At 52.6% G+C, this 27,723-nt stretch overlaps 1 protein-coding gene across 7 annotated transcripts; it reads left to right on the top strand.

Annotated features, from left to right (window-relative positions):
• The first annotated feature begins 500 nt into the window (after positions 1-500).
• Positions 501-21,166, top strand: SNRNP70 (small nuclear ribonucleoprotein U1 subunit 70). Of its 7 annotated transcripts, none has more exons than XM_055240351.2 (10): positions 501-985; positions 1,744-1,900; positions 5,641-5,703; positions 5,816-5,870; positions 12,221-12,285; positions 12,436-12,498; positions 13,955-14,036; positions 17,201-17,302; positions 20,189-20,276; positions 20,360-21,166. In XM_055240351.2, the coding sequence occupies exons 2-10, from the start codon at positions 1,754-1,756 to the stop codon at positions 21,006-21,008; spliced, it is 1,314 nt and encodes a 437-aa protein (XP_055096326.1). In that variant the 5' UTR covers positions 501-985; positions 1,744-1,753; the 3' UTR covers positions 21,009-21,166. The 7 variants fall into 7 exon arrangements, with proteins under 7 accessions (XP_055096326.1, XP_055096329.1, XP_063471800.1 ...); XM_055240354.2 differs by having other exon boundaries at positions 678-985; positions 20,387-21,166; XM_063615730.1 differs by having other exon boundaries at positions 758-985; positions 1,705-1,900; positions 20,387-21,166.
• The last annotated feature ends 6,557 nt before the right edge of the window (positions 21,167-27,723 follow it).

Below are 27,723 nucleotides of genomic sequence, written 5' to 3'. Positions count from 1 at the left end.
GACCTCGGCTCACTGCAACCTCCGCCTCCCGAGTTCAAGCGATTCTCCTGCCTCAGCCTCCCGAATAACTGGGCTTACAGGCGTGCACCGCCATGCCCGGCTAATTTTTGTATTTTTAGTAGAGACGGGCTTTCACCATGTTGGTCAGGTTGGTCTCACACTCCTGACCTCAGGTGATCTGCCCGCCTCAGCCTCCCAGAATTTCTGGGATTACAGGCGTGATCCACCGCGCCTGGCCTCAAATTATCTTTATTCAGTTAAATGCTTTTATTGTCTCTCCCAGTACAATGTAAGCCCTAGCAGGAGAAGACTTTGCTTTAATCACGTGCTGTACCTCCAAAGCCCAGACAGTGCCTAGCACGCACGAGATGCTCGATGAATAGTTACTGATTGAATAGATTAGACATCAACACAATCAGGCTAGTCACCTAGGGACTCTTTGCTAGGCGGCGGAGAGGTACATTACAGTTCTCTACGCAAAACGCATGCGCGAAAGATCCGGGAAGTGTGATCGGAAAGGGGCGGAGCATCAGGAGAGTCTCGCGGATATAAGCGGTTCGGAGCGGAAAGCGGGAGGTGGAGGGGCGGCTTGGGACAAGCGCGCGTGCGCAGTGCAGACGCCAGCCCTCCGCGGCTGAGGTACTCAAGGTGCCCGAAGGCGGGGTAGTGAGCTCGCGCGTGCGCTGTGCCCGCGGCAGCGACGGGTCTTAGTGTGTGGGTTGTTCTTGGCCTCGCGCGGCGCGTGCGCAGTGTGGACGGCGGAGGGATTTGCGGCCGGGACCCACCCCCTGCTCCAGTCGCTAGCCGAGGCCGCGCGGGTGGCTGAGCAGCGGCCTGGTTCGCTCGCTTAGCGGGCGACGGAATCAGACGGACGCGGACGCCCCCGGAGTGGAAGCCGAAGCAGGAGTTGTTGTTGCTGAGGGGCCGCCGCAGCCGCCGCGAGCCTCCGGACAGACGACAGAGCGAGGAGGGCGCCGCGCGGCGAGTGAGTGTGACTGAGTGGCCCGACGGGGTGCGGGGCCGCTACCCAGAAGCCCCAGCGGTGGGCACCGTCCTCTTCCCTGCGGCCAGGCCCCTTTCCCGCGTCCCCGCCACAGGTCCCTTCTGCATCCCTTTCCCGGATCCCGAGATCTCTGGGCACCCACGCCCGCTTCCCACAGCGCCCTCGAGGTTCCCTACCCACAGGCCCTTGCGGTGTGTGGCCCTTTTTATTTTTCGATTTTGTATGTTGTCCTGGATCCTTACCCATAATTCCTTTCGCTTTTGCGGGGTCCAGGTCTGTTACTCACAAGCACTTGGTTTTGGGGCTTCGCTGCTTATGTTTCTCTTTCTTTGCTTGGAAACTTCCGATCCCCAGGACCCTGCAAACTGCATCTCGTAATTTGCCCTCCACGGCACGGGACGAGCAGCCACAACTGCTCTGGGCCTCCCTCCTCGGGTCTTTGATTCCCCCAGAAATTCCCAGGGAACCTCTCCGCCCTACAGCTCGTGTCTCAGGACTCTGAGACTTCACTACTTAGGAACCCTTTTCCAGCTGTTGTTTTTGTTTACTGGCCTTTCATCTCCACCCCCACCAAGACGTACCCTTTTCTCCGTAACAAAGGACCGTTCTCTGCCCTTACAGAGCCTGTTTTAATTCCGAGACTTTTCTTCTGTCTTTCTTATTTTGAGAGTCAAGGAGTAATAGCGGTTTTCTCTGTGCAGACCCGATCTAACCTAAGGCTGTCCTGCTTCTGCTCTCAGACTTGGCAAGATGACCCAGTTCCTGCCGCCCAACCTTCTGGCCCTCTTTGCCCCCCGTGACCCTATTCCATACCTGCCACCCCTGGAGAAACTGCCACATGAAAAACACCACAATCAACCTTATTGTGGCATTGCGCCGTACATTCGAGAGTTTGAGGTGAGTTCACTGAGCAGGCCAGGAATGGTTTGGGTTCTGGGGAGCAGAGGGTTGAATTTGGGAGTCCAGCCTCTGGCCATTTTGCTAGCTGTGTGATTTAAGTGAGGGGCTTAATCTTTGTGATCCTCAGTTTCCCTGTTTTAAATGGGGTTGGAGCCGGGTGTCGGGTGTGGTCGAATGCGTCTGTAGTCCCAGCTACTCAGGAGGCTGAGATGGGAGGATTGCTTGAGTCCAGGAGTTGGAGGCTGGAGTGCTTTGTGATTGTGCCACTATACTCCGGCCTGCGTGACAGAGCACGACTTCGTCTCTCAAAAAAAAAATTTTTTTTTAAAATGGGGTTGTGGCCCGGTGCGGTGGCTCACACCTGTAATCCCAGTACTTTGGGAGGCTGAGGCAGGTGGATCACCTGAGGTGAGGAGTTCAAGACCAGCCTGGCCAACATGGTGAAACCACATCTCTACTAAAAATAACAAAAACTAGCCGGGCATGATGATGCCTGTAATTCCAGCTACTTGAGAGGCTGAGGCACGAGAATCACTTGAACCCCGGAGGCGGAGGTTGCAATGAGCCGAGATCGCGCCACTGCACTCCATCCTGAGCAACAGAACAAGACTGTCTCAAAAAAAAAAAAAAAAGTAGGGTTGATAGTACACCTTTTGTAGAATTTTTGTGAAAATTCAGTGAGTAGTGGTTGAGGATTCACACTTAACCCGCACCATTTATCAGCTCTGACTTTGGGCAAATGTTGTATCCTCTTAATGCATTGGTTTCTTTAGCAAGGGGATAGTGGTGGCACCCTCATAATGTTGGTGGAGAATTAAATGGCAAAGTGTATGTCGGGGAGCTTGGCACCAAGCAGTTAGCACATGTCAGCCTTTGTTACTCTGTATACCATTCTTATTGTTAATAAGATGATGTTCATAAAGGCCTAGCACCCAGTATTGAGTATTGGAGGGCTTAAAACTGCAGATGAGGATCTTAGCTCTGCACCTTCGGGGTGAATAGGAATGAATGACTTAGGCTCCTGGACCTCTGTTTTTATTTGTGAAATGGGTTGATGAGGGTCATCTCTTAGGTGCATCAGAGCACACCTGAGAAAAGGTGGCACACAGCCGGAAGTTACAAGAAGAACGTTCTAGCATTGGGTAGGTAAGGGCAGCTGGAGGCGAGGGAGTTGCAGAGCAGAATTTCGTAGATAACAGAAAGGTATATCTTCAGTGGGATTTGCCACCCTTGGTGAACCCGCACTTGAGAAATGTTACTGGCCAATTAACTTAATGGGCACAGGCAGGTGGTAGGTGCCCTTTGATGATGCAAGTCATGTGCCAGTTACTATTTATTTATTTATTTATTTATGAGACAGTTTTGCTCTGTTGCCCAGGCTGGAGTGCAGTGGTGTGATTTTAGCTAACTGCAGCTTCCGGTTCAAGCAGTTCTCCTGCCTCAGCCTCTCAAGTAGCTGGGATTACAGGCATGTGCCACCACGCCTGGCTAATTTTGTATTTTTAGTAGAGATGGGGTTTCACCATGTAGGCCAGGCTGGTTTCGAACCCCTAACCTCAGGTGATCCACCCCGCTTGGCCTCCCAGAATGCTGCGATTACAGGTGTGAGCCACCATGCCTGGGAGCCAGGTACCTTTTTTTGTTTTGTTTTTTGTTTTCTTGAGATGGAGTCTTGCTCTGTCGCCCAGGCTGGAGTGCAGTGGCGCAGTCTTGGCTCACTGCAAGCTCCGCCTCCCAGGTTCACGCCATTCTCCTGCCTCAGCCTCCCAAGTAGCTGGGACTACAGGTGCCCGCCACCACACCTGGCTAATTTTTTGTATTTTTAGTAGAGATGGGGTTTCACCGTGTTAGCCAGGATGGTCTTGATCTCCTGACCTTGTGATCCGCCTGCCTTGGCCTCCCAAAGTGCTGGGATTACAGACGCGAGCCACCGCGCCCGACCTTTTTTTTTTTTTTTTTTTTTTTTTTTTTGAGACAGACTATCGCTCTGTTGCCCAGGCTGGAGTGCAGTGGCGCGATCTTGGCTCACTGCAACCTCTGCCTCCCAGGTTCAAAGGATTCTCCTGCCTCAGCCTCCTGAGTAGCTGGGATTACAGGCACGCGCTACCATGCCCGGCTAATTTTTGTATTTTTTGTAAAGACGCGGTTTCACCATGTTGGTCAGGATGGTCTCAAACTCCTGACCTTGTGATCTGCCTGCCTTGGCCTCCCAAAGTGCTGGGATTACAGGCATGAGCCACTGCACCCTACCAGCCAGTTACTATTTAATATGTGGTTGGTGAGACCTTTAAGAGCTGCCTTGGCCCTCAGAGGGTGCGTAGTTGTGGGCTTCGGAGCCCTGTCCTGTCAGCTCATGTTGCTTCAGGCCTGGTCCTCCTCACTGGCACTCATAAGCAGGGCCCTGCTATCACTCCACTCCCATCACATCCTCTGGCACTTTGTTCAATGTGAGTGTTCCTTGGAGCTTTGAGGAGCAATGTGTTTCCTAAACATGGAAGGCAGTGTGTTTCCTAAATACTAGATGTCACCTGTACCAGTGCCTTTCAAGCTGTCTTTGGTGAAGGACAGATACTGTTTCCAATCTGTTTGCTTTTGATAAACAGGATAGAATTACTTTTTAGAGAAAGATCCACAGTCAGGAGTTCAAGACCAGCCAGGCCAACATGGTGAAACCCCATCTCTACTAAAAATGCAAAAACTAGCCAACGTGCTGTTGTGTGCCTATAATCCCAGGTACTCACTCAGGAGGCTTAGGCAGGAGAACTGCTTGAACGATTCTAGTCAGTTCTTGGGTTCCTTTTAGAGACACGGGCACAGGGGGCAAAGCAGGGCGTAGAATCGCTTGAACCTGGGAAGCGGAGGTTGCAGTGAGTCCAGATCGTGCCATTGCATGCCAGCCTGGGCAACAGACCACGACTTCGTCTCAGAAAAAAAAAAGACCTGCAGAATAAAAGACCAAATTTGTTTTAGAGTCAGTGGACATCAAATTGTGAAATTGCTGTAGAAGTTCCTGAACACTTATTCCTGGTTTCTGTACTTATCTGTACTTAACCACAGTCCAGCAGCAGTTTAGATAGTACTGGTCCATGGACCGTGCTTAGTTTTTGAGACAGGATTTTTTTTTTTTTGAGACAGAGTCTCGCTCTGTCCCCCAGGCTGGAGTGCAGTGGCGTGATCTCGGCTCACTGCAAGCTCCGCTGCCTGGGTTCACGCCATTCTCCTGCCTCAGCCTCCTGAGTAGCTGGGACTACAGGCGCCCGCCACCACGCCCAGCTAATTTTTTGTATTTTTGGTAGAGATGGGGTTTCACTGTGTGAGCCAGGATGGTCTCGATCTCCTGACCTCGTGATCTGCCTGCCTCGGCCTCCCAAAGTGCTGGGATTACAGGCGTGCTCACTGCACCCGGCCTTTACACCTGGCTAATTTTTAAATTTTTTGTAGAGATGGTGTTTCACTGTGTTTTCCCAGGCTGGTCTGAAACCCCTAGGCTCAAGCATTCTTCCTGTGTTGTCCTCCCAAAGTGCTGCAATTACAAGTGGAAGCCACTGTGCGTGGCTGCAGACCTTGCTTTGATCTGTGGCACTCCCCTCCCTCCACTGTGACAGGGGAAGTGTGCGTGGATGTTTATTTTTGTAGGGGGTGGGGGTGGGAGGGTTAACTTGCTTATTTCCTTGGTGAGTGTCCTTTGCCATTTCCCCTAGTCCTTCCCACCCTGTCACCTCTCTTCTTGTTCCCAGGACCCTAGAGATGCCCCCCCTCCAACTCGTGCAGAAACCCGAGAGGAGCGCATGGAGAGGAAAGTATGTCATTTTTGCTTCCTGACCCCCTGTTTTACCACTGTCTCCAGATGATCCTTGACACTAGGGCACTTCTATCTGCATTCACTTCCCCACCTGACCTTTCTCCTGACAGAGACGGGAAAAGATTGAGCGGCGACAGCAAGAAGTGGAGACGGAGCTTAAAATGTGTAAGTCTCTCATCCACCGTTTGGCTCTCTCCTCCCCCAAACCCTCTGTATTCTTCCCAGGTCATACCCAGGACCCTGCTGTCTCCCTAAGGCCTGTTTTGTGGGGAGCAGGGTTAAGTTCATTTCTTTGGCCCATGCCACTTCACAAGCACTGTTTTTGGTTTAGGCTTTTCAGCAGCAGAACATAGGGTAAAAGTTGGCAGGAAGGGAGACCCCTGGCACCTTGGGCTTCTCCTGCACAGGAGGACAGTTCAGGGGCTCCCACACCCCAGCTGGGTGTCACAGGCTGAAGTGGTGGGTTGTGGGCTAGTGGGTCTGTCCTGGCTCTAACCTCAACTCCCCGACCCTTGGGCTGAGGATGTTCCATCCCCTCCACATGGAGGAGGAATTGGAGTACAAGACAGGTGTGTTGTTGCCATTAACCAAACTCATAAGGGGGTCAGATGTCAACCTCCATGGCTCTTTATTCTGAAAGTAAAAACTGTACAGTCACACGCAGCATAACAATGTTTTAGTCAGCAGGGAACCGTGGATGTGATGGTGATCCTATAAGATTATACCGTATTTTGCCAGGCACAGTGGCTTACATTGTAATCCCAGTACTTTGGGAGGCCGAGGCAGGCAGATCATGAGGTCAGGAGTTCGAGACCAGCCCGACCAACATGCTGAAATCCTGTCTCTACTAAAAGTACAAAAATTAGCCGGGTGTGGTGGCGGGTGCCTGTAATCCCAGCTACTTGGGAGACTGAGGCAGGAGAATCTCCTGAACCCAGAAGGCGGAGGTTGCAGTGAGCTGGGATCACATTGGCTCACTGCAACCCAGCCTGGGCAACAAGAGCAAAAGTCTGTCTAAAAAAAAAAAAAAAAAAAGATTATACCATATATTTACTGTACCCTTTCTATTCTTTGATACGTTTAGATGCACAAATACTTAGTATTGTGTTAGGATTGCTGTGGTATTTGGTGTAGTAACACGCTTGGCCTCGGAGCAGTGGGACGGACCCTCTAGCCCAGGAGTGCTGCTAGGTATGCTATCTAGGCTCGTGGAAGTGCCGTCTCATGTAGGCATATCGACGACAACATCAAACGACGCACTTCTCAGAACATGACATGACTCTGGTGAGAAGACAGGTTTTCCTCCTATACCTGTGAACTTTGATGAATCCCTTTCCTCCAAATCCTGGAGTGCAGGATTTCCTCGGTGCTCACACAGAAGCGTGACAGAGACATCTGGCGGTGCGCTCTTTGGACGTTGGCTGTCGGAACGCTGTTTTGATGTCCTGCCTCAGAGGCATCTCAGACTCAGTGTCCAAACCACAGGGGTTTTCCTTCGCCACCAACCTGGTTTCCTTTGGGTGTTTTCTGTGGGACGTAGACATTCAGCTGTGCCCGTCATGGCCTCATTTTTTGCCATGCAGTTTGTTTCTAACACCTTTTCTAACCCTTTGCTCAGCCTCTCACCAAGACCTATTTGTGTTATTTTCTAAATGTCACAAACCTGACCCTTCTTTTCATGTCCATCGTCACCACCCAGGTCACCTCTTGCCTAGACAACACAGTCACAGTCTTAATTAGTTTACCTATGTCTTTTTTGTTTGTTTGTTTTTGGAGGCAGCCTTGCTCTGTGGCCAGGCTGGAGTGTAGTGGCGCAATCTTGGCTCACTGCACCCTCCACCTCCCAGGTTCAAGTGATTCTCCTGCTTCAGCCTCCCAAGTAGCTGGGACTAGAGGCGTGCATTACCACGCCCAGCTAATTTTTGTATTTTTAGTAGAGACGGGGTTTCAGCACGTTGGCCAGGATCGTCTAGATCTGTTGACCTTGTGATCTGCCCACCTTGGCCTCCCAAAGTGCTGGGATTACAGGCATGAGCCACTGTGCCTGGCCACCCCCACCCCCCGCTTTTCTTTTGAGACGGAGTCACACTCTGTCACCCAGGCTGGAGTGCAGTGGTACTATCTCGGCTCACTGCAACCTCTGCCTCCTGGCTTCAAGTGATTCTCCTGCCTCAGCCTCCTGAGTAGCTGGGACTACAGGCGCGTGCCACCATGCCCAGCTGATTTTTGTAATTTTAGTAGAGATGGGGTTTCACCATATTGGCCAGGCTGGTCTCGAACTCCTGACCTCAGGTGATCCACCTGCTTCAGCCTCCCAAAGTGCTGGGATTACAGGCATGAGCCACCGCACCCGGCCTAGTTTATCTGTGTCTTAACCAACCAAAATCCACTGTGGGTCTTCTTTTTTTTCTTTTTTAGAAAAACATTAAAACTGAGACGGGGTTGAATATGGTGAAACCCTGTCTCAACTGAAAATATAAAAATTATCTGGGTGTGGTGGCAGGGGCCTGTAATCACAACTACTTGGGAGGCTGAGGCAGGAGAATCACTTGAACTCAGGAGGCAGAGTTTGGGGTGAGCTGAGGTCATGCCACTGCACTCCAGCCTAGGTGACAGAGCAAGACTCCGTCTCAAAAAAATCCAGTGGGCTGTGGGAGGATAGGGATGAAACAAGTCCGGCCACATGTTGTTAATGGAAGCAGGCTCATGGGAGTTCATTATACTGCTCTACTTCCATTAAATGCTTGAACTTCTCCATAATAGAAAAGAAATAAAAGAATGGATCAAGTTCAGTAGGGTTTCTGTGCCCTTGAGAGCCTCCACTCATAGCTATAGAAGCTTGCTGTGCCTTGTCACAATGAACAGCTCCCGTCAAGGGGACGGTGCCTCCTTGCTGAGCACTTGTACTTCGTGTTACTGACTTCTCATAGCTTCCTAGTGCAGCAGGGGTTGCTACTCCCATTTCTAAGATAAAGAAATGGAGGCTTGTTGAGGCAAGCACGCTTACAAAGAGTGAGAGTTCGGAGATGGGACCTCGAGTACCTCAAAGCCTAATTCCCAACTCCATGGCCCAGTTCCTTTGAGTCTCTGCTCTGGGCTGCTACTTAGATGAGCCCTTAACCAGTGATTTCCTAAGGGAGAGCTGCCGGCAGGGCTCTGCACGCATACACTGGCTGGTGGGGCACTGCCCGGCATTGGGTCTGTGCTACCTTCTTTGAGCTTTTGTTCTCTATGTTCAGGACTTGGGGGTACCATTGCTTTGCTGCATTTGCTTTTTACCTTTAGTCTCATTTGTGGCCCCCGCACCCCCCGGGTAAGCAAGTGCTCCAGGGAGCTCACGCAGTGTGCTGGGGTGGTTTCCCTCTGCTGCCCTTCAGGAAGCTCAGCTGTTGTTTGGCCTTCGTCCACTCCCCAACCCTGCAGCATTCATTGGTCCCACTGTAGTGCTCCACAGTAACTGTCAGAACGCCTGTCGTCTGGCATTGCCGGGTGGGTTTCCTTGCTGCTGTGACGGCTTTCAGCTCTTCATTAAATGTCAGCATCTTATGAGGCCTTTCCTAACCTGCCTTGTAAAGTCACCCGTTTCTGTCTCTGTTGTCATCTGATGTGATCATATGAGCTCCTTATTTACCTCTTTCATTAGCATATGAACCCCATGAGGGTAGGTACCTCTTTTTTTTTTTTTTCTGAGACAGTCTCACTCTGTTGTGCAGGATGGACTGCAGTGGCACGATCTCGGTTTACTGCAACCTTCATTGCCTCCCTGGTTCAAGCGATTCTCTTATCTTAGCCTCCTGAGTAGCTGGACCACACCCAGCTAATTTTTTGTGTATTTTTAGTAGAGATGAGGTTTCGCTGTGTTGATCAGGCTGGGCTCGAACTCCTGGTCACAAGTGGTCTGCCTGCCTCGACCTCCCAAAGTGCTGGGATTACAGCTGTGAGCCACTGCGCCCAGCACCTTTTTTTGTCTTGTTTACTGCCAAATCCCCAACAACTATAGCATTTACAGGCACATAGTAGATGCTTAAGAATTACCTATTTACAAGAGTACAAACATCGGCAAAAAAAAAGAATTACCTATTGAATAAATGAGAGTTAGCTGGCGCAAAAAAAAAAAAAAAAAGCAGTGCAGATTGAGAGACCTGGCCATGGAAAATTACAACGCTCAGGGATAAGGTATGGCAAGGAACTTTTTTTTTTTTTTCCGCTTTATTGTCCAGGCTGGAGTGCAGTGGTATGATCTCGGCTCACTGCAACCTCCACCTCCCAGGTTCAAGCAATTCTCCTGCGTCAGCCTCCCGAGTAGCTGGGACTATAGGTGCACACCACCATGCCCTGGTAATTTTGTATTTTTAGTAGAGACGGGGTTTCGCCATGTTGGCCAGGCTGGTCTCAAACACCTGACCTCAGGTGATCCGTCCGCCTTAGCCTCCTCCCAAATTGCTGGGATTACAGGTGTGAGCCACCGCGCCCAGCCTGGCAAGGAACTTTGAGGAGTGGGTGGAGAGAACGCCAAGATGGAGTTGTTTTCAGACGTTTCCATTTGTCCCAGATAGCAATTCCCTTAAATTGTGGCTCAGGCTTCTGTTTTCTAAAATATTCTTAGGTCAGGTGCGGTGGCTCACGCCTGTAATGCCAGCACTTTGGGAGGCCGAGGCAGGCAGATCATCTGAGGTCAGGAGTTCGAAACTAGCCTGACCAACATAGTGAAACCCCGTCTCTACTAAAAATACAAAAGATTAGCTGGGTGTGGTGGTGTGTATCTGTAATCCCAGCTACTTGGGAGGCTGAGGCAGGAGAATCGCTTGAACCCGGGAGGCAGAGGTTGCAGTAAGCCGAAATGTTGCCAAGAGTGACACTCTGTCTCAAAAAAAATACATTCCTTAAAGTCATCTTGACCTTAGTTTATACTTGTAGTTAAATTCTCTCGTAAGAAACAAATCTGGCCGGACGCAGTGGTTCATGCCTGTAATCCCAGCACGTTGGGAGGCCGAGGAGGGTGGATCACCTGAGGTCAGGAGTTCGAGACCAGCCTGGCCAACATGGCGAAACCCCGTCTCTACTAAAAATACAAAAATTAGCTGGATGTGGTGGCACACGCCTGTAATCCCAGTTGCTTGAGAAGCTGAGGCAGGAGAATCGCTTGAACCTGGGAGGCAGAGGTTGCAGTGAGATGAGATTGCGCCATTGCACTTTAAGCCTGGACAACAGAGCAAGACTCTGTCTCAAAAAAAAAAAATCTGAGACTTTATTTCTCTAGCTTCTGGCAACACCCACACTGTCTTCCTGAAAAGGTAGCACCCGAGGGTTCAGGGAAGGAGCCTGGTAGTTCAAGTGCCCGGGGTGAGAAGTGAAGTCTGCCTTGGCCCTTTGCCACTTTAACACCTCCCTTTTTCTGTGTCTCAAGTTTGTTCTGTTTTGCTTCTATTTGCAAAATAGTAATAAATAAATATCAGTGTCCAGCACTGTGTCTGGGCCATAGTATGTGTTCAGTAAATTATATGCCTAATGTTCCATTATTGGAACGCTAAGCATGTGGGAGTTGTTTATATCCTACTGCACCGGTCATCACCAGGGTCTGATTTTTCACGTGTCTGCAATTCAAAAAATTGCAACTTCTGGCATAAATGGGTTAATATTATTCCTTTTCTCATGCTCTCCCAGAATGTGCCAGGGCTTCCGAGGGAAACACTATACCATGGAAGAACCGGCAGTGTCCTTAAGGCCTCGGCAGAAGTCAGGGTCATTATGTGCTGGGGCCACCACATTTGGTGAAAAGGACTTATTCCCAGGCCTGACCCGCAGGATCACCTATGGAATTGGTTTCTTAGGAGATTCCTGGCTCTTTCTTTGGAGATTGTTATTCCTTAGTAGCCAGGTAGAACAGTTTGCCTCACAGTAGCGAGGCTGGAGTGAGAATCTGATCTAATGCTAGTCAGTTCCTGGGTTCCTTTTAGAGACACACGGCACAGACAGGAAAGCAGGGCTTGCTTAGTGTTTGCTCTCCTGGCTCTCATTCGTAGCCTTGGGGCCGCTTGGTCTCAGGTTTTCCTGTGGGCTGTAGTTGCAGTCTGTGTCCAGCAGGTGGCAGTGTGGCTCTGCCTACAGGCGGGAGCTCAGAACCTGGGGGCATCAGCTGCATCTCCAGGGGAGCCCAGTTGGGCTATTACTGTTTGGATCACCTTGCATCTGGGAGCAATAGGGCCCTTAGGGTTTATGTAGGTCTGAAATGGCAGTTGGGCCTGCCCACATCCTGTCAGCTAGAAGTCAGCCTTACCTCCTCCCCTCAGCAGCCTGGATTCTCTCTCAGCCACTCTGATAAAGCCCACTGTGCCTCAGAAAAACAGGTTCAGAGAGGGGTGTGCCTGAGGTTGCCAGGTCACCACCCATGTTCCTCCAGTTAGGGGCCTCTCCCAATGCCACCGTTTTCTTCTTGGCCTCTGCCCATCGTATTTGTTTTGCTACCTGAGACCATGGACACCTTCAACTTATAAAATTCCCTTCTTCCTGCACAGGGGACCCTCACAATGATCCCAATGCTCAGGGGGATGCCTTCAAGACTCTCTTCGTGGCGAGAGTGGTAAGTCCCCAGCTCCTAGCTCCTGGAACCCCACGCTGCTGAGAGCCTGGGTCTGGCACAAAGGTCAAATAGGCTAGGTACAGGGGAATGTTCCAGGGACTGTGGGACAGCTCTGTTCTCCCATTTAACGTCATACCCATCTCCTTGTAGAACTATGACACAACAGAATCCAAGCTCCGGAGAGAGTTTGAGGTGTACGGACCTATCAAAAGAGTAAGTGGAGTGGGTCAGGGTGTTTGAATTGGGGGTGCATGGAGGAGGGGCGTATCCTGAGAGGGAGGGAGAGAGATCTCAGCCCTGAGCATGGCTCACACCATTTCAGGGCCTGGGTTTATGCATCCTGACTATCTCCATGCAGCAGACCTTGGGCAGCAGGAGTAAAATGAGAAATAATGACTGCTGGTGGTTGGTTGAGAGCAGGGGTTGGCAAACTACAGACTTAAAGTTTTCCTGCTGCTCAGCCAGGCAGGTCTGTTTGTTTACACATTGTCTTTGGCTGCTACTGTTGCAAGGCAGGGTTGGGTTGTTGCAACAGAGTACACGGCCGTCAAAGCTGGAAATATCTACTCTCTGGGTCTTGGCAGAATACCTATGCTGAGTCTTGTTTTAGAGGAAGGCTTTGTTTTACCAGTCTTCTTTTAAGTCACTTAAGTGCTCTGTGTCTAATTTCCTTTATATAGCATGGGAGACGCATGCCTTCACTGGGCAGTAGTGAGGGCTTGAGGCCATCCTGCACACAAACTGATGTTAGCCATGTCTCTTCTCCTCCCTCCTCTGTTTCTGATCCGTCTTTTAAAAATATTTATACATGTCAGGCCGAGTGCAGTGGCTCACGTCCATAATCCCAGCACTTTGGGAGGCCGAGAAGGGCAGATCATGAGGTCAGGATTTCAAGACCAGCCTGGCCAACATGGTGAAACCCCGTCTCTACTAAAGATACAAAAAATTACCCAGGTGTGGTGGCGCGTGCCTGTAATCTCAGCTACTCGGGAGGCTGAGGCAGGAGAATCACTTGAGCCCAGGAGGTGCAGGCTGCAGTGAGCTGAGATCGTGCCATTGCACTCTAGCCTGGGCAACAGAGCAAGACTCCAAAAGAAAAAAAAAGAATTCCCCTGTCCCATTGGCATTCACAACTCCCTCCTGTTTCCCCAACTCCATTTGTGTCCTCCTGACTCCACATAGAACACCCACATTGGCCCTTCCTTGCTCAACACCCTTCCCAGCTCTTCAGCGACCACGCTTCTCGGCCTGGCATTGGGGCGCTTGGTGACCCTGGGCCCGCTCACCCTTGTGGCCTCATCTCCTGGGACTCTTTGTCATCAGTACATGAGCCAGCCCTGCCGAAGTACATCCCCAGCCTCCTGCCCTCCTGCACCCAGGCCCTTGGACTTCTGGAGTTACTGCTATTCCACCTGACAGGCTGACACCTCACTGTCTTCCTTCATCTCTCTTCTTTCTTTAGGTCTTAGCTTAAGTGTCATTTTCTCCAAGAAGCCGCCTCTGTGCCCTCTGCTCCTGCCATTAGAACATGAGTCACTCAGGGCTCTTGAAGGACAGAGAGGGTCTGAGGCCTCACCCGGCCCAGGGCCTGGTGCACAGGCTGTTGTGGGGTTGGTGGGACGGAGCCGCCCTGTGGCAGGACTCACCCCTGTCCCCATGTGCCCCGCAGATACACATGGTCTACAGTAAGCGGTCAGGAAAGCCCCGTGGCTATGCCTTCATCGAGTACGAACACGAGCGAGACATGCACTGTGAGTACCTCCCGCCGAGCCCTGCCCTCTGACCCGCTCTCACTTCTCTGCTGCCCCAGCCCCTCCCAGTCTGTCCCCTCCCCCACCCTGCCACACCTGACATTAGCGATGTCTCTTTTCCTCCTCCCTCTGTTTCTGATGTATCTTTTTTTTTTTATATACGTGTTTTTTAAAAAACAAAAACCAAATCCCCCACAACGTGTGTGTGTGTGTGAACCTGGGGAGGTAAGTGTCACACGTTGAACCTCAGGGGCAAAGAGGGAACTTGGTGGGGGGCTGGGGCCAGCTGGAGGTGGGGGGAGGGGTCGGATTTTGGGGGAGCCTCCCCCATTCCCCCCACCGAAGTTGGGGGTGGCCAGGTTGCAATGAGGACTGGCCTTTGAACCTGCCCTCTCTTCCCCCCCAGTAGAACTGGGGCTGGACCACCCGACCCTCCGCCTCCCCAACCCTGGCCCCCCACCCTGTTCCTCAGCGGGCAGTGGGGTGATAGGCATGTTGAGCGCCTGCCCCTACAGTTCCAAAGCCCCCTTTGAGGCTGCCGCGGCGTCCACATGGGCAGGGATGGGTGGGGGAGGGTGGGCAGGGCTGCGGCGTGTCCAGGGGCCGCCGTATTAATTGACTGTTCTTATTGTCACTGCAGCCACCACGCAGCTGGCTTGCAGCTGATGCTTACGCTCCCCTTACAACACCTCAGTGTATGGTTGGTATAAGGGTTTGTATCATGGGTAAGATCACTCAGCACCGCACACCAGCCCAGCTTAGCCAGGCAGCTCAGGTGCAGCGAGGCGCCCCTCCTCCCGCCCCAGTCGCCCCCGCAGCCTCCCCGCACCCATGGCCCTTTCCTTGTTTGGGTGCCCTTTGTCCCTCCTGCCCCGATCCGTATGCTCTCCGAGAATCTTGCTGATCCCAGGAGGGGAAGGATGAACCTGGTGGGAAAGGCGGCGGCCTCTCCGCTTGGGTTCCACCCAGCCTCTGATGACCCGGCTTCGTGATGTCAGCGGCGAGGTGGCGGGAACACCGAGGGCAGGGCTCCAGGCCAGGGCTCCACTGGAACCCTTCAGCCTTCCTTCCCTGCCCCCGTGCTTTCTGTGGGGCTGCTACTGTGCTAGCCCTGGAGAGTCTTTTTGGCTGCTAGTTTTGGGGTGCTCTGCCCCCTTCCTGTCTTCCTTACTGTGGTTGAGGCCTCCCGAGGGGGCTGGATGTGACGTCCAGCCGCTCTCCAGAGGTGGTCAGGAGCTCCCTAAAGTGCATGGAATTGGGGCTTGGGGTGTGGGAGGGGTCAAGGGGTAGGCTGCCAGCAGCTGAAGGTGTCGTAGGTTTTTACTAAAGAACCTTCCACTGTCTAGAGACATGAGAGAGGGAAAGAGAGAGAGAGGCCTAGACGAACACAATCACATGTTTTCTTTGCTGTTCCTCCCGGGATGGGCCTCTTTTGGGGTTTGGGACTCTGAACCCGAGCGGGGTTCCTTCGCTTGACTTTGATCCTGGTCCTTAAATGCCTTTCCCCACTCCCCTCCTGTGGGTTCAGGGGCCAAGCGGCCCCTCCTCAGAGCACGGGCAGCACTGTCTCCTGGACCCCTGTGTGCCAGCCTCTGCAGATGCAGCTGGTGGGAGGGAGCATGGAGTCGGAGCTGGAGAAGTCACTCCTGGTCCTCGGAGGGGGTGGGCTGTGTGCCTAGTTCAGTGTGACTTGGGGATTGGTGAGGGCGGACAGGTTTTTGAGGCCTCCCTAGCCTTCTTTGTAAATTCACACGAGATAGCCCAGAGCTTTCCAGCGCCCAGCTTGGATAATAATCCTCGTCTCCCCCACTCTAAGGCCTCCTTGAGATTTCTTTGGGGTCCACCACGTCCTCTGCCTGTCTCCAGGTGGTACAGGAGATGTGGTTCCTCTCCCTCTCCTGGCTCCCTAGAACTCCCCACTTCCCCTCCCTGTAGCTTTAGCTGACCCCATGGTGGTGGGTGTGGGGTCTGTGCGCGTGCTCAGGTAAGCTTGGGGGCTCCAGGTAAGCGGTCCCGTGTCCCCCCCCCGGGAAGCCCGCCTCCTCGCCAGGCCCCCAGGAGTTGCCGAGCCCCCCCCATCCCGCTCGGTTTGGACACCCGCAAGGCCGGCATCGGTAAATGGCACCTTTTTCTCTTCCTCTGGTTGTTATTTGGGGGGGAGCGGGCTGGGGCGGGGCAGGGTATTACGGTTGGTTGAGGACAGCCCCCTAGGCCAGGGCTGGGTGGGGGAACGGGGACTTTTTGGCCTTCATGACAGTCCCACGTTGATCACAGGCCAGGGCCTCAGGCTTGCCTTCTGCTATGCGCTGCCCGAGAGCAGCAGTGAGCCTGTCCCCCGTCTCTCCTCTACGACTCCCCTTTCCTGGCAGGCTCAGGCTGGGGTGCGCTCCCAGCGTGTGTTGAGCCGGGGGTGTGGAGGGCGAGATGGGGCAGGGCTGGGGGGAGGCAGAGTCAGTCGTCTCAGGTAAGGCAGGGATTTTCAGTAGCACCGCACGGCTCCCCATGCTTCCTCCACTGCCCCTCTCCCCTGCTGCAGGGGCCCCGCCAGGCCCCCTGGGAGTGTATAACCCGCCTCTCTGCTCCCCCCTGCCATTTCCTGAAGATTCCTCCCACCCCCTTCTGGTTCATTTTCTGTTCTGATGTCTGTTACCCCCACACTCACCCCCCTCCAAAAAAAAACAAAAACAGAAAAAACCGGTGTGGTCTGGGGTGCAGAGCGTCCCAGCTGGGCCTCCTGCCCCGGCTTGGTGTCTCAGGGTGCATGCTTGGGGTTGTGGAGGAGCCCCCTCCCCCACAGCAGAGTCCAGCGTGGAGTTAACCTTCAGTTTCTTTGCAGCGATTTTGGCCGCCCTGGCGGGAGGGGGCTGTTCCATCATGTGGGAGAGGAAGGACCGGGGAGCCCAGGGGGTGGCGGGTGAGGGTGGACGTCTCCCCCGACCAGGAGTGGTTGGGGCGCTGAGAGGAAGCAGACGCTGAGATGGAGCAGGCCCTTCACCGGTTTGGGAGAGGGTTGGTCTGGCTGTCAGTTGCCTGGCTGTCTGTTGGGCGTATGCGTGTGCGTGATGATGGGGACATGGGGCGGGGATTCTATAGAGCTGGGCCTGTCCTGACTAGAGGACCCTCTGGGGACTCCTCTCCCCTCCCCCTCCCCACATCTGTTACAGCCGCTTACAAACACGCAGACGGCAAGAAGATTGATGGCAGGAGGGTCCTTGTGGACGTGGAGAGGGGCCGAACCGTGAAGGGCTGGAGGCCCCGGCGGCTAGGTGAGCACGTTCTGCCCTCGACGGGCTCTCAGGGGCTCTGGGCCTGGTGGCCTTGTTCTCCCTTTTCTGCTGCTTTCTGCTTCTCTGTCTCCTGCTGGCCCACCTCTCCCATCGCGTCCTCATCTCCAGCTTCTCTCTCTTGTGACCATCACATTTCTGACAGCTGCCTGTCTCCTCGTTCTGGGTTACTGTGAGGAGCAGGGGCACCAAGCTGGAGAGGCCTGAGCCCACATGCTGGCGTCCGCGCTTGCTAGCTGGGGGTCCCCTTCTCCTGCCTCATTGTCCTCCTCTCAGTGGAAATAACCCCGAGTTCACTGAGCTCAGTGTCCTGGGTGCCCAGCTTGGCAGTGACGCATGCTGGGGTTGTAAATGTCACCCGCTCATCTGCTTCTGCTGCTTGCTGTTGCCCTTGTTCGCTCTTTTACTGATTCAGCAAGTACCTATTTGATCACCAGCCATGTGCCAGACTTCTAGTCAAGAGCAACACAGAGGCAGCCTCTGCCCTCTGAGCCTCCTGCAATCGGTCTCCTCATTGTCATTCGCTGTCTCAGGCAAGGTCAGTTTGGCTGCAAGTATCAGAAATAAACTTGAGCTTCCTGAAACATAAAGGGCCCTGTTGATACAGAATCATGGGCATCCTTTGGAGTTCAGAGGTATTTGATGTCCGTGGACCTGAGAACCTGGTAGCTGAAGCTGTTAAGAGCTGGGGCAGCCAGGCCAGGTGCGGTGGCTCGCCTGTAATCCCAGCACTTTGGGAGGCCGAGGCGGGTGGATCATGAGGTCAGGAGTTCGAGATCAGCCTGGCCAAGATGTTGAAACCCCGTCTCTACTAAAAATACAAAAATTAGCTGGGCGTGGTGGCGGATGCCTGTAATCCCATCTACTCGGGAGGCTGAGGCAGAGGATTGCTTGAACCCGGGAGGCAGAGGTTGCAGTGAGCCAAGATAGAGTCACTGCATTCCATCCAGCCTGGGTGCCAGAGCAAGACTCTGTCTCAAAAAAAAAAAAAAAAAAAAAAAAACGGACGACCCACCTGTGATGTGTGACAGCCCACAGCTTGCTTCTGCCTCGTTTGCCTCCATGCAGCTGGGTCTGTCCCATGCCTCTTTGCACTGGCCCAACACAGCATGCCGCAGGCCCCATCTTTACACTCAGTCCTGGTTGAGTCTCTTGTTTCGGGGTGGGCACATTTGATTGACTTAGTATTGGGCCTGGGGTCCTGTTGCTCAGGCATGCTTATTAAGGACTGAATCCTGCAAAGCTGAGTGACAGTTGTCAGAGAAGATGATGGTCCCTGGGCAGACACCCAGGCAGTAGTAGCAACTTGGGGCTCCTGTCTTGCCTCCCAGCCCTGTGTCCTCGCTCTGGATTCACCTGTGCTAGGGAGACCACACTCTCAGCTGCTGAGCCTCTGAGCTTACCAGGCATGTTCTTACCTTACTCTGGTCTCTCTGGGGTGGAGTGAGTTCTTATAGCTTTGCTGTTTCCTGTTGGGGCGGGAGAATTCTAGAATCTCAGTCTTTCCAGAATCTCAGAATCTTCTAGTTCAATTGCCATTCAAACTTTTTGTTGGTGTTAGCCAATAACATCTTGACTCGGTGCACCTGCAGAAATACTGTAACCTAAAGTTTGAGGAAACAGTTTTTTCTGTGTAGTAAGTATATAGTTGTATTCTGCTGTTTTGTTACTTAAGATGTTGGTTGCAACCCATCAGATTGATGATGTGACTCATTTCTGGGTCATGACCTGAAAATAGGAAAGGCTAGTCTAGCTGCCCTGTGCCTGTGACATAGCAGGTGCCTGGTCTGCTGCCTGCTTCTATGAGAATGTCTCCCTGCAGCCTCTTTTCTATACAGAACTCAGCCCTGCCTCACGGAAGCTTTTCCAGGCAGTGTGAGATAAGAGGAGCGCTTGAGAAGGCAGGTTTTGCAGCAGACGGCAGTGACAGCCCAGTTCTGCACCTTCTTTGCTGAGTCACTGTGGGCCAGTGACTTGATCTGAGATTGTTTCCCCATCAGAACCATGAGGTTATCATCTGTGCCTTGGGGCTGTTCATCTATTCACTTGACACACACACACATCCACCTCTCTATACCAGCTGCAGCGCCACCTGCTGGTACCATGAGCAAGAGCTGGGCATGCCCACGGTCCCGGTGCCCTGCAGTCTGGTGGGAGAGGCAGGTAGGGGTTGACTCAGGTAGCAAACCTGAAACTCCGGGGAAAGGAAGTGTTTCTGCAGCTGTGAGTACGTAGGACTGTGAGGAGAGGCTTCCCGAAGAAGGGATGTTCGGGCTAGCGTTAAGGGTGAGTGTGAGTTCACCAGAGAAGGAAAGGGAGACCAGTCCAGTGCAAGGAGAATGCGCAGACACTGGCAGGAAGGTGAGCGCGGGGACACCGGGAAAGGCCTGGGACATGCAGCCAAGAGCCGCGGCTCACGCTAGCAGGGCCCGCTCTTGCTGCCTCTACCACCAGTTGACAAGGAGTTTGGACCTTAGGCTGGGGCACGCCACCAAAGGCTTCTAAGCAGATCACATTTTTGGATGGAAAGATCATTGGCTTCGGGTTTGTGTGAGGGCGAGGATGATTGGAAGGGAGGGTTTTGAGGAGGCTGTGAAGTGCGCTGTGGTTAAGATGATGCGCTTTGGGGTCAAACGTGGGTTCCAGTAATAGCTGTTTCCCAGCGAACGCTTCGTGTGAGTTAATTAGGGAAGTCGTGGCTGTCTTGTGATGGGAGTGCACGGGATGAACTGCACGGGGGGACCCAGCCCTGTGAACACTAAGCCAGGGGCTGCCTTCCTGCCCTTTGCTCTTGGAGTCGGCTCATTTCTGCTCCTCCGGGCCCTGCTCCTGCCCAGACTGACCCTCTGTCCGTCTGCCCTGCCCCAGGAGGAGGCCTCGGTGGTACCAGAAGAGGAGGGGCTGATGTGAACATCCGACATTCAGGCCGCGATGACACCTCCCGCTACGATGAGAGGTAAGATTGGGCGACCGGTGTCCTGGGGTGGGGGGCAGTCACGGGGGGGAGCCCAGCCACACAGGTCTGCCCACCTCATCCAGGCCCGGCCCCTCCCCGCTTCCGCACAGGGACCGGGACCGGGACCGTGAGCGGGAGCGCAGAGAGCGGAGCCGGGAGCGAGACAAGGAGCGAGAACGGCGACGCTCCCGCTCTCGGGACCGGCGGAGGCGCTCACGGAGTCGCGACAAGGAGGAGCGGAGGCGCTCCAGGGAGCGGAGCAAGGACAAGGACCGGGACCGGAAGCGGCGAAGCAGCCGGAGTCGGGAGCGGGCCCGGCGGGAGCGGGAGCGCAAGGAGGAGCTGCGGGGCGGCGGTGGCGACATGGCGGAGCCCTCTGAGGCGGGTGACGCGCCCCCTGATGATGGGCCTCCAGGGGAGCTCGGGCCTGACGGCCCTGACGGTCCAGAGGAAAAGGGCCGAGATCGTGACCGGGAGCGACGGCGGAGCCACCGGAGTGAGCGCGAGCGGCGTCGGGACCGGGATCGTGACCGTGACCGTGACCGCGAGCACAAACGGGGGGAGCGGGGCAGTGAGCGGGGCAGGGATGAGGCCCGAGGTGGGGGCGGTGGCCAGGACAACGGGCTGGAGGGTCTGGGCAACGACAGCCGAGACATGTACATGGAGTCTGAGGGTGGCGATGGCTACCTGGCTCCGGAGAATGGGTATTTGATGGAGGCTGCGCCGGAGTGAAGAGGCCCTCTCCATCCGCTGTGTTTGGACGCGTTCCTGCCCAGCCCCTTGCTGTCATGCCCTCCCCCACCCTTGGCCACCTGAGTTTGTCCTCCAAGGGTAGGTGTCTCATTTGTTCTGGCCCCTTGGATTTAAAAATAAAATTAATTTCCTGTTGATAGTGGGCACCTCGGCTTCTTCCTCACTGCTCTGTTCTCCCCAGAAGGTTGTCCCTGACTTGATAGCCCTGCTTGGTTTCCAGGGCGTACTTAGCACGACTTGAGCGTTAGGACGTGAGGCTGGCTCTGCCCAGTAGCCAGGGCTGTTCCAAGTGGGGTGAGGACGCCTCTCGGGCTCCTTGTCTCCCTTGTGTTTTTCACCTTTTTCTTTTTCATCTCTGCCACACATTCCTCGGGGCTGACCATACCCGTCTTGGTGGGGGCTGGGAATTAGGAGGGGACTTGATTACTCTGGGGAAGCTGCAGTTTTGAATATGTAAGGGAAGCTACCATTTGCAAGGGAGAGGGGCACACAGGGTGAGGAAAGGCAGAATGAACGCACTGGGCACGGGTGAGATGGGGCAGAGCAGGAAGGGTGGACTCCCATCATACTTAGTAGTGACAGAGGAGTAACGAGCAGAAACACAAAAGAGGTTCCACCAGCAATTGAGATTTCAAGCAGATTCCTGGACAAAAGATTAAAGACATCGGTGTTGAGAACACTTCAGTCTAGTGAGTGCAGGGAAGGAAGCCAGTCAGCCTTGCAGAACCCTAGAGGGTCAAGGCTGCAGCTCCAGGAGAGCAAGGGTGGGAGGCCAGAGGGAGAGCTCGGTACAGAACAGTTGGCCTCCCTGTTGGCACTCAGGATGCCTGGGAGCTGGGCCAGGGGTGCCTAGGCAAACCTGCTTGTGTTCAGACCTGCTTGTGTCTTGTAGAAGCGTCTCAGCCTGAAGGCAAACTTGGCCTGATAACTCAGAGGGTCTGTGACTGACAGGCAGGATTTCAGTCTGCTTTTTAACGGCTTCAGTTTAACCAACGGAGGATACCCAGACATTTAAAGAAAAACAGACCACAAGATAAATAGAAAAAGTGACCCTGGAAGAAATGACTTAGGAATAAAAGAACTTCATACCTCTAGTTAGTATACTATTTCATAGCTATCCCAGATACTGCAACTATTAAGACTTCTAGTATTGGCTACAAGAAGCCCATTTTGGACTAACATGGCACAGACTGGTTACATAAAGGCTGGACAATAGGCAAAAACTTAGGAAAGGCGCCGGAGAGCGGCCAGCTTTGATGAGGCTTGAGGGGGTGTGATCCGTTAAGAGAACACACAGGTGTGTTTCGCACTTACCCTTGCCTTTTCCTTGAGGATGTTTTTCCATTTAGCCTGAGGAGGTCAGGCAGGACTGACTTCCACTGGGCCAAGTTCACAGAGGTTCAGCCAGGCAGCTGGGACTTGACAAAACAGGAGAGGAGGGCACTGAGCTCCCAAATCTACGTGCACCCTCCCTTAGAGGCATCTGCCAACTCAAGCTGCTCACTGTCTGCAAGACCCCCCAAGAAACTCATCAGAATGCAGTAACTGGGAGTCTAAGGAACTGGTGGCCTGGAGACTGCAGCAGCCGTGCTGTTCTAGGGGAGACAGGTTGGGGTTCAAGGCCCACCATGGATTGGCCCTGCTTGAGATGGCCAGAGTGCCTCAGTGTCAGAGTAACGCTATAACAGAAGAAATCAGACTAAGAGGCTGGGCGCGGTGGCTCATGCTTGTAATCCCAGCACTTTGGGAAGCGGAGGTGGGTGGATTACTTGAGGTCAGGAGTTCAAGACTAGCCTGGCCAACATGGCGAAACCCTGTCTCTACCAAAAATACAAAAATTACCCTGAGGCCAGGTGCGGTGGCTCATGCCTGTAATCCCAGCTCTTTGGGAGGCCGAGGCGGGCAGATCACCTGAGGTCAGGAGTTTGAGACCATCCTGGCCAACATGGCAAAACCCAATCTCTACTAAAAAATACAAAACATTAGCCGGGCATGGTAGTGAGCGCCTGTAATCCCAGGCACTCAGGAGGCTGAGGCAGGAGAATGGCTTGAACCTGGGAGGTGGAGGTTGCAGTGAGCCGAGATGGCGCCACTGCACTCCAGCCTGGGTAACAGAGAGACTCCATCTCAAAAAGAATAAATAAATAATCAATCAAGCTAAGAAAGCCTGAAACCAGACTTTTTCAGGATTTGGGCAGTCTGCTAGTCAGAAGAAAACTCTGGAAGAAGATAACGTTCCGAGTCTCCACATGCACTATTTTTAGTACCCATTACTCAGCATCTACTCAATAGTTAACCAGCCTTGATAGAAAGGACTTAATTTGCTGAAAACCAAGAGGGAAACAAAATAGACAATAGAAAGAGACCCAGGCAGGGGTGATTCAGATGTTGGAGTTATCATAACTGATATATTCACAAAATAAGGAAAAGATGGGCTGGGCGCGGTGGCTCACGCTTGTAATCCCAGCACTTTGGGAGGCCGAGGCGGGCGGATCACGAGGTCAGGAGATTGAGACCATGGTGAAACCCCGTCTCTACTAAAAATACAAAAAAAAAAAAAAATTAGCCAGGCGTGGTTGTGGGCGCCTGTAGTCCCAGCTACTCGGAGAGGCTGAGGCAGGAGAATGGCGTGAACCCGGGAGGCAGAGCTTGCAGTGAGCCGAGATTGCGCCACTGCACTCCAGCCTGGGTGACAGAGCGAGACTCCGTCTCAAAAAAAAAAAAAAAAAAAAAAAAAAGGAAAAGATGGAGAATGTTGAGATATCTGGAATCTACCTACTTGAGAGGCAGAGGTAGGAGGATTCTTTAAGCCAAGGAGTTTCAGATTACAGTGAGCTGTGATCACACCACTGCACTCCAGCCTGGGTGACAGGAAGACCCTGCCTCAAAAAAAAAAAATCTGGAATCTAACAAAAAGTTAAATGGCAATTCTAGAACTAGAAAACACAACTGAAATTAAGAATTAAGTAGGTGGTGGCCAGGCATGGTGGCTCTGTAAACTCAAAACTTTGGGAGGCCAAGGTGGAAGGATCACTTGAGCCCAGGAGATGGAGACCAGCCTGGGCAACATTGCAAAAGCCTGGTCTCTACAAAAAATACAAAAATTAGCCAAACGTGGCGTGCGCCTATGGTCCCAGATACTCAGGAGGCTGAGGTGGAAGGATTACCTGAGCCCAGGGAGGTCAAGGCTGCAGTGAGCCATGATTGCACGACTGCTCTTCATCTTGGGCAACAAAGTGAGACCCTGTAACAACAACAACAAAACACCACACACACACACTAAAGAATTTAGTAGACAGCCGGGCGCGGTGGCTAACGCCTGTAATCCCAGCACTTTGGGAGTCCAAGGTAGGGGGATCACCTGAGATCAGGAGTTCGAGACCAGCCTGGCTAATACGGTGAAACACTGTCTCTACTAAAAATGCAAAAGGCGGGCGTGGTGGCGGGTGCCTGTAGTCCCAGCTACTCGGGAGGCTGAGGCAGGATAATTGCTTGAACCTGGGAGGCGGAGGTTACAATGAGCTGAGATTGTGCCACTGCACTCCAGCCTGGGGGACAGAGCAAGACTCTGTCAAAAAAAAAAAAGGAATTTAGTAGTTAATGAGACACTAGATAAAGTGGAGTCTTCCTTATCAATGCTAGAAATGCTAGGAAAGATTGACTTGAACAAACCTTTTTTTTTTTTTTGAGACAGAGTTTCGCTCCTGTCGCCCAGGCTGGAGTGCAATGGGCGACCTTGGCTCACTGCAACCTCCACCTTCTGGGTTCAAGCGATTCTCCTGCCTCAGCTTCCTGAGTAGCTGGGAATGTGCCACCACGCCTGGCTAATTTTTGTGTTCTTAGTAGAAACAGGGTTTCACCATGTTAGCCAGGCTGGTCTCGAGCTCCTGACTTCAGGTGATCCTCCCGCCTCAGCCTCCCAAAGTGCTGGGATTACAGGCATAAGCTACCGCGCCTGGCCTCAAACTTTCTTGAAAGAGACATCTCACAACTTCTTTAGGAAAAACTGAAGCCATACTTCACTAAAATGAAGGATTTTCAAGAAGAAACTGGATCTAATTCGGGAGATCAGTGGAAGTTAGTTCCAGGATGGCAGTTTCTAGAAAGCAATTTGGTTCAGAGTTGGGTAAGAGGACTGAAGTTTCCCAGAAGTTTCAGGAAAAGATGGTAAGAGCAGAAAATCAATCTGTAATCTATTACATCTAAATTGATAAATCAAGGGCTGGGTGCAGTGACTGACGCCTATAATCTTAGCACTTTAGGAGGCCGAAGTGGGCAGATCACTCAGGGTCAGGAGTTCAAAACCAGCTTGGCCAAAATGGAGAAACCCCATCACTACTAAAAATATGCAAATTAGCCAGGTGTGGTGTGGGCGCGGGGGTGGGGGGGGCACCTGTAATCCCAGCCACTCAGGAGACAAGGGCAGGAGAATCGCTTGAACCCGGGAGGCGGAGGTTGCAGTGAGCTGAGATGGTGCCACTGTACTCCAGCCTAGGCAACAGTCCACTTCATCTCAAAAAAATTAAAAAATAGCCATGCGTGGTGGCTCATGCCTGTAATCCCTACACTTTGGGAGGCCGAGGTGGGTGGATCACAAGGTCAGGAGTTCAAGACCAGCCTGGTCAATATGGTGAAACCCCGTCTCTACTAAAAATACAAAAAATTAGCTGGGTGTGGTGGCGCACGCCTGTAGTCCCAGCTGCTTGGGAGGCTGAGGCAGAAGAATCGCTTGAACCCGGGAGGCAGAGGTTGCAGTGAGTGGAGATTGCAGCCACTGCACTCCAGCCTGCATCCAGGATGACAGAGAGAGACTCTACCTCAAATAAATCGATAGATGACAGATAAATATATATATATGTATATATATATATATAGAGAGAGAGAGAGAGAGAAATAGCATGTTACTTAGACACAGAAGCAGCTCTCAGACTAAACATCTGTAAGTTCCCTCTCACAGTGAGTAGAGTTAGGAGAGGTAGAGGCTGTTGCTTTTCACTATTAGCCTGTCTGTGTTATTTGATTTTGTTTTTAATCCCATAAAGACATTACTTTTTGCTAAAGAGAGAACTACAGTGAAGGAGAGAGCCAGACAAACCTGCTCTAGTCCTCCAACTTGGAACAAGCCCTTTTCTGGACTCCATATCACCACTCAGCAGAACCAGAAGAGCAGCAGCCGGACTTCTCCAAAGTCTTGTCCACGTCTCCTCAGCCTCTCTAGAGCATGATACCACTGACCACTTCCTTTTTTTATTTTTTGTTTATTTAATTTTCCAAGACGGAGTTTCACTCTTATTGCCCAGGCTGGAGTGTAATGGCACGATCTCGGCTCACCGCAACCTCCACCTCCCGGGTTCAAGCAATTCTCCTGCCTCAGCCTCCCGAATAGCTGGGATTACAGGCACCCGCCACCACGCCCAGCTAATTTTTTGTATTTTTAGTAGAGATGGGGTTTCATCAAGTTGGCCAGGCTGGTCTCAAACTCCTGACCTCAGGTGATCCACCCGCCTCAGCCTCCCAAAATGCTTACAGGCGTGAGCCACCACGCCTGGCCTCACTTTTTTTTGTTTTTTTTTTGATACGGAGTTTCGCTCTTGTTGCCGAAGCTGGAATGCAATGGCGCGATCTCGGCTCACTGAAACCTCCGCCTCCTGGGTTCAAGCAGTTCTCCTGCCTCAGCCTCCCCAGTAGTTGGGATTACAGGCATGCACCACCACGCCTGGCTAATTTTGTATTTTTAGTAAAGACGGGGTTTCTCCATGTTGGTCAGGCTGGTCTCCTGACCTCAGGCGATCCACCTGCCTCGACCCCCCAAAGTGCTGGGATTACAGGCATAAGCCACCACGCCCAGCCACACTTCTTTTTAAAAACACTCTCAGCCAGGCACAGTAGTTCATGCCTGTAAACTCAGCACTTTGGGAGGCCGAGGCAGGGGGACTGTTTGAGCCCAGGAGTTCAAGACCAGCCTGAGCAACAAAGACCCCTCCATCTAAAACAAACAACAAAAAAGATAAAAAACCTTTCTTCTCATGGTTTCTCCCACCTGGGTTTCTGCCCACATTTCAGGCCATTCTCTGCTGTCCTCCTGACTTGTAAGTGTTAGAGAGGTTTGGGGACCAGTCCTAGGCCATCTTAATATTCGCTTGCCCCTGACATTCTTATCCACTCCCGTGGTTTTATTTACCACCTGTGTCCCAATACTCAAACATGCCTGCAGACCAGGTTGCTCTTTTGAGCTCTAGACCTAGATCGATAGTTTCTCCCCATGGATTCTGCATAGGCTCCTCAAATTCAAAATATCCAGTATCGGCCGGGCACGGTGGCTCACGCCTGTAATCCCAGCACTTTGGGAGGCTGAGGCAGGTGGATCACTTGAGGTCAGGAGTTCGAGACCAGCCTGGCCATCATGGTGAAACCCCATCTCTACGAAAAATACAACAATTTGGCAGGCGTGGAGGTGCGCACCTGTACTCCCAGCTACTCGGGAGGCTGAGGCAGGAGAATCGCTTGTACCCGGGAGGCAGAGGTTGCAATGAGCCGAGATCTTGCCACTGCACTCGAGACTGGGCAACAGAGGGAAGACTCTGTCTCAAAAAACAAACAAAATATCCAGTATCCCTCCTTCAGTGTAGACCATCTTAAAAATGGCACCAAAGCACCTTAATACTGTCTTCTCCCTGCACCTCCCAATCCCCAC

This window comes from Symphalangus syndactylus, chromosome 13 (assembly GCF_028878055.3).
Source record: "Symphalangus syndactylus isolate Jambi chromosome 13, NHGRI_mSymSyn1-v2.1_pri, whole genome shotgun sequence".
NCBI classification, from domain to species: Eukaryota; Metazoa; Chordata; class Mammalia; order Primates; family Hylobatidae; genus Symphalangus; species Symphalangus syndactylus.
This window is presented reverse-complemented; position numbering and strand designations above follow the sequence as displayed.